Source organism: Pantherophis guttatus, chromosome 3 (assembly GCF_059756535.1).
Source record: "Pantherophis guttatus breed Tessera chromosome 3, ASM5975653v1, whole genome shotgun sequence".
Lineage (NCBI taxonomy): Eukaryota > Metazoa > Chordata > Lepidosauria > Squamata > Colubridae > Pantherophis > Pantherophis guttatus.
Genome location: NC_142065.1, coordinates 105212699 through 105218857, shown reverse-complemented (window position 1 = coordinate 105218857; position 6159 = coordinate 105212699). Strand labels below are relative to the sequence as shown.

The following is a 6159-nucleotide window of genomic DNA, read 5'->3' as shown; positions in this document are numbered from 1 at the left end:
ATCAAATACCTAATATGTTTGCATTTTTCCTTAAGATTAGATCTGCATTTAGTCACATATCAAAAGCTCCTAAATTTTTGTGCTTTTTAAAGTCTTTTTAGCTTCTGTTTTCATCTCAGGTTTATTTCTTTTTTTACTTATAATTTCACATTTTAATGTTTTGTTTCTTCAATTAAAATAAAAGAAATGAATATCCAACAAGGTTTTTGGAATTCCAGGGGTAGCCAGCCATAAGCAATGCCCACAACCTACTGGAGCCTCTCCCCCACCCCCCAGGCTTATGGTTATCCATATCACATTGTAATATATCTTGACATGCGGCAAGTTAATGTAAATGAAAAGTTTGCAAAAGCCCAAGGATGGCCTGCAGCAGTAGGCATCACTGACATATTCCCTTGGTGACAAGAGAGAGGCAACACTAGCTTTTTCTGAAGTAACGTTAGAGATTCCATTTTTTCTGTGCAGAATATTGATGCCAGTAAATTCCCCATCACAGGTACCTTTCCAGCCTAGGAGCTAGTTCATATACTATATTAGTAAACCATACTATTTTTCCTGGAATTATTCATATAGCAGGAACTGGGAAGATACTGGGTCAAGGCTGGTCCAAGAAAAGTTATCTGCATTAAGACAATAACACTCCCCAGTTGCAATTCTATGTTTAATATCTCCCTTCTCTTTGAAGGTAGCAGGCAAGTTTAGGAAAAACTAGAAGACTGCCTCCTCTAAATTGCAAGTATCTCTCAATTTACGACAACTTGTTCAATGACTATTCAAACTGAACAAGCAGGAGTTATAACCAGTCTTTGGAGTTTTGGCCATTGTAGCTTCCCTATGGTCACATGATTACGATCCAGGCACTTGGAACCTAGCTCGGGATTATGTCATAAACCACAGTCCCACAGTCACATGATAGTCATTTGCAACCTTCGTTGCCAGCTTCTCAGAAGCAAAGTCAATAGGGAAGACCAGCAGATCCCAAATGGCAACCATGTGACACTTAAGAATTCACAGTGATTCACAACAGCAACCAGGACTGCCAGAATTGCCATCGCTAAGTGATGCAGTCACATGACATCATGCTTCATGACCATTTCACTTAGCAGTGAAAATTCCTGTCCCAATTATTGTCATAAATTGAGGACTACCTGTAATGGTTTCCAATCCCAATTTTCCAATCTGTATATGCGGTAGAGGTCAACAACCCAGTGCCTGTGAGCATTCTGGCATCTGTCCCTATACAACTACAGGTAGCTCTCAACATTCGATCACATTTGAGCTCAAAATTTATGTTGCTAGGTGAGAAATTTGTTAAGTGGGTTTTGCCCCATTTTTACAACTTTTCTTGCCACAGTTGTTAAGTGTTAAGCAATACTGCAGTTGTTAAGTTAGCAACATGGTTGTTAAGTGAATCTGGCTTCCCCATTGATTTTGCTTGTCAGAAGGTTCACATGAGCCCAGGACACTGTAACCGTCGTAAATATGAATCAATTGTCAAGCATCTGAATGTAAATCACAATACCATGGGATGCTGCAATGGTCATAAATGTGAAAAATAGTCATAAGTCACTTTTTTCAGTGCTGTTGTAACTTTGAATGGTCACTAAGCGAATTGTGGTAAGTCAAGGACTACCTGTGTCTCCCAATTTAAAAGTGTGTTTGTAAAAGTTAAAAGTATCAGGCAATGACCAAATCTTCATATTTCAGTCTACAGTCTTACAAGATTTATGGAATTCTTCTAAAATTTGGGGCAATTATGGCGTAAATCTATGGTTTTAAGCAAATGTAAGATTTAATAATTTGGAACTTGGGCAATTTAAAAAATGGTTTAATTTGTCATCAGGTAGCCCTTCACCATGCTATTAGAGATCACCATATGTCCCCAGATTACAGATTGGGAAAAATTATATTAAATAATTTGGGTTGTCCACACCTTGCTCTTTTTTGCTTCCTCCCCTCTCCCAGTATTTGATGCTGTCTACCCATGGAGGAGGACATATATGCAAATTTTATACATCTGTGTGCTGCTTCAGCAACTCAAGGGACACGTTCTGATCAGCATACATAATGAAAGCAATGTACATGTAAACCAGTTTGCCTCTATTTAGTATGCTCCTTGTCTCCCCATAATCATAAATTATACTCAGAAGTCTTGAAAATGCGGTTTTATTAGTCAGACAAATTAATATCAAGCAGACAAATAAACTAGATTCTTTTTTTTCTGTATAATAGTGATTCCATCTTTAACCAGGCCTAAAAAGAGAGCATGCTAACATGGAAACACTGGCAATAATTTTACAGTGATCCCAAAGGAAGTCAGGGGGTTCATGACTTGGGGTTCTTCCTGACTTTTAATCTATTTAAATAGCCAGTGAAAGTTAGAAAGCTTGATCTTAGTAACTCACCATTAGCCTGGATCACCATTAGTTGAACTCCTGAAATCTACTCTGCAAGGAGTCTCCGGAGCTCACTCAGAAGTTTCAGCTAGTACAATACAAAATTGCACCCAAAGTTGCTCCATTGGTTTCTGAGTCTGCGGACATTGTTTTTTAACACTATTTTTTATTTATTTATTTATTTATTTTATTTTATTTTATTTCTATACCGCCCTTCTCCCGAAGGACTCAGGGCGGTGTACAGCCTAATTAAAAACACAAAGACAGACACTATTTAAAAATAATTAAAATTATGAAATAATAGGCCCAATTTATAAAACCCTGAATTTAAAATCCCATTAAAATCCCATTTAAAACACTATGAATTGCACAGCAGTGAGATAAATCAGGCAATTCCTTGCCAGAATTAAATCTGCTCTGGACAGATCATATGGAAAGAGTCTACTGAAAATTCACACCCCTGACTGAGGTTCATGGCGCATGACTGAGATGGCCTGCCTTTTCCATAACAGCCTCCACTTTATGGTATTTTTTTCCTGAGAACAACGTGCAGCATCTTCTTGTTGCAATTTGGTAAACAGGCTGTTCCAACATGTGTTTGATCCCAGCTCACTTATCATGGGCGCTTACCTTGGGTTTTATTTTTGCTTTGCTTTTGTAGTTATTTTTTCAGCTGCTTTACATTAATTTGGATTTGCTATTGATTATGTTTTTGGCTGATGCCATATCCTGCTCAGAATCTTTTGGGGTTGGGCAGGGAAAGCTTAGAAAGATGATCTCTTCCCTTTTTAAAATATGTAAATTTTAATCTGTTTTTAAATTATTGGGGTATTTTAATTTGTCTGGGCCAAAAATTTGATTTTATCGGGTTTTTAAATTTTGTGTATTTATGTATTTTATTGTTGGCTGTTCACCGCCCTGAGTCCTTCGGGAGTAGGGCGGTATACAAATCAAATAAATAAAATAAATAAAATAAAATAAAATAAATGTACTGTAAATATATATAAATGCATCCTCTGGAGATAAATTTGTTGACTACATGAACAGCATTCCCAGGGCTTCCCAAAGCCTTCAGAACATGAGCAGATCCCAGCAGTCTCAATAGTAAATTCTGTAGACTAGACTATATAGAAAATACCCTTTGGCGTATTTATGCACTTCATACTCCAGAATATCCACTCAAAACACCACAAATTTACACAGCTCTTCAAAGTAAGGAGCAGGAGATAGCAACACATTGATAGAAGACATTGAAATACATTGAAATGTATATGAGCAACGTTGCTGGGGGAAAAAATCTCATTTCCCAGATGAGACAGTGCCAGATTTGGCTACAAGGAACTACAACAGAACTTCTCTGACCTTAATAATATTTTACACATAAACCATTCAATTTTGTCCCATTTGCCACGTAGGATTTCATATCATGTACTTTAAGGTCTAAGTTGGAAAGTCAGTGGCAGCTTTAAGTTAGGGAACCTGCACTAATGTCAAATAGTTGGTAGAAAAGACAGCATTTTTACTGGTTTTACACAACACTTCCTATGTTATTGCTGGGAGTCTTGTGGTTTTGATGGCAACTGAAACTCACAAGACAATTGTTCATTCACTCATTTTCTTGACTGACAATTGACAAAGAATACCTTGCACAGTATTTAAACGTATCACAAACCGATTTGTATCAAGCAAATGTCAATGCTGTATAGGGTTAAAAGACAATTCAGCAGTTCAGCATAGTCCCTAAATCAAAGTAAGGAGAAAAAAATGTGATTATGATTTTACAGATTAATTTACAAGCACTTAACAAAAGGTCTACCAGAAAAAGTATTCCAGGTAGGATTACTTCTGACCAGAGCTTTCTCAAGACAATGCAGCTTATCTATGCTTCCCAGCAATGTGATTTCCATCAGATAATTTCCAAAGGGGTCAAGGGAAAAGATACACTCTGGGACAAGGTTCTCAAATTCAAATAATCAAAAGTGCAACTACGATCTAGTTCACAAGGTCGCAAATTGAGGGCTACAACAGTGGAAAACTTTTTCCTATATTGATACAAAAATCTTCGGTGATTCAAAACTGAAGCAATGAGGAGTACAACAGTATGCTAACAAATATAACTTTATCCAGAAAACACGTATTGCAAAAGAAAGCCATTTTGCTTTGATCATTTAACTGCCAGCACTTTTTATTAACAAGAACATCAACTGGACTACAATTTTTGGTTTTATTACTGGGATGATATGTAAAATATTTCAAGATTCTGCACTGCATAAAATAATTTTGCGTGTGTGTATAAGTTTTCATACAATATGGGGCTGGAACCAAACCCTGAGTATGTTATACAACTTCTTAACAAATAACATACAAATTTTAAAAATGAGATTTATTCCCAAGTAGCTATGTTTAAGTATATGTTCTTCTTCAGTACAAAGCAGCATAATTTAATTTGCCCCAAAATTACATAGATCTCAACTGAGATTTATTCTCAAGCAAATATACAAGAAATGCTATGTACATTTATTTTAAAAAGACGTTTGTTGTTCTTTCCCAGTTAGTACCATCCAAATATGTTTGGACTAAAATTTCAAGCCAGTTGAGCAATAGATTATGAATACCTGCATTAAGTGGCAATGTAGACTATTAATAGCTCTCTTCTTAGAACGGAAGACAGAAAATAAGGGGGGGGGATTTTATTTTATGTCCATCTCTATACTATCTGCTGTAAAACTGTCTTTTAAAAGTACCAGGCAAATAAAAATGAAAGGGGCTTATCCATTAGTTCATATTTGTGCTGTTATCCTTTTGATAACAAGCTCAAATGCCAGTAAACAGGAAGGGTAGCAAAGAGAACATAGAACTGCCATCTTCGGGTAAGGAAATGGCTTCTGATCAGAGGGACAGTCATAGGAGTATCCTGGATTATTTGTATTGCAGATGATGTGGGTAGTATCGCTGAAAATTCTGTTGCAGATGCCCAGTGCCGGAGGCTGCTGGTGTGATGACCTGATAAGAAAGAATTATCTTGTAACATTGGCAATTTTCATAGTCTTCAGATCATCTATTGTTGACTGCACAATAAGAATATTTAAGATGTCAATATTTTTGCACCGTTGCAGCTCCAAAATGGTTATGAGAAGTATCAACGTTACACTGTGTTTCAGAACGCTACCCAAATTTTTTTGCCAATGAACTCATTCAAAACTACATTTGATGGAGAAGTCATAATGGATTGCTTAAACAATTGGAACACAGGTTTTCCTATATATTTCTCCTCCTAATTCTCCATACATACAGAAAGTATATCTTTAGGATAAGAGATTGGCATCAAAGAAAAGCTATTGTCTCCCTCCTGGCTAGTCTGCAGCAAAATGTTCAATTGTATCGATCTTTCCCAATTTTGTGCTATCTAGATTAGATGAGCCTCTCTTTCCATTATTGAGGGATTATTAGAAGGATTCTAAAGGAGTATTTGAAAGATTCACATTGTTCTATTGATAACTTTCTTAGGTTGCTGTTTATAGCATAGGCCTGAAACTCCTCTTTCTTAACCTACCCATCCCATTTTACATGTGTAATCTCACATACCTGAGCAGGATTGAACATAGGAACTGTCCCTTCTGTGGGGGGTAGAGGCACATTATCAGGGTTGTACTGATGTCTGAAGGAACTAGTCTGAAATATCAGGGGGTAAATTATGAATTGTCAAGAGTAATCAAGAAAAGCTAGAAGTAAGTTACCTATGGTTTCATATATTTCTGAATTT

General features: G+C 36.5%; 1 protein-coding gene across 4 annotated transcripts in view; it reads right to left on the bottom strand.

The window, feature by feature from the left end:
* Positions 1–4563: 4563 nt before the first annotated feature.
* Positions 4564–6159, bottom strand: part of SEC16B (SEC16 homolog B, endoplasmic reticulum export factor) — a 76126-nt gene continuing 74530 nt past the window's right edge. For all 4 annotated transcript variants that reach the window (XR_015733199.1, XM_087890148.1, XM_087890147.1 and 1 more), the window contains 2 exons: positions 5982–6068; positions 4564–5399 (listed from right to left, as the gene is read on the bottom strand). Coding sequence is in view for 3 of the 4 variants with exons in the window: in XM_087890148.1 (XP_087746274.1) it covers positions 5316–5399; positions 5982–6068 (171 nt within the window). In the remaining variant the exon portion in view is untranslated. The remainder of the gene's footprint in view (positions 5400–5981; positions 6069–6159) is intronic.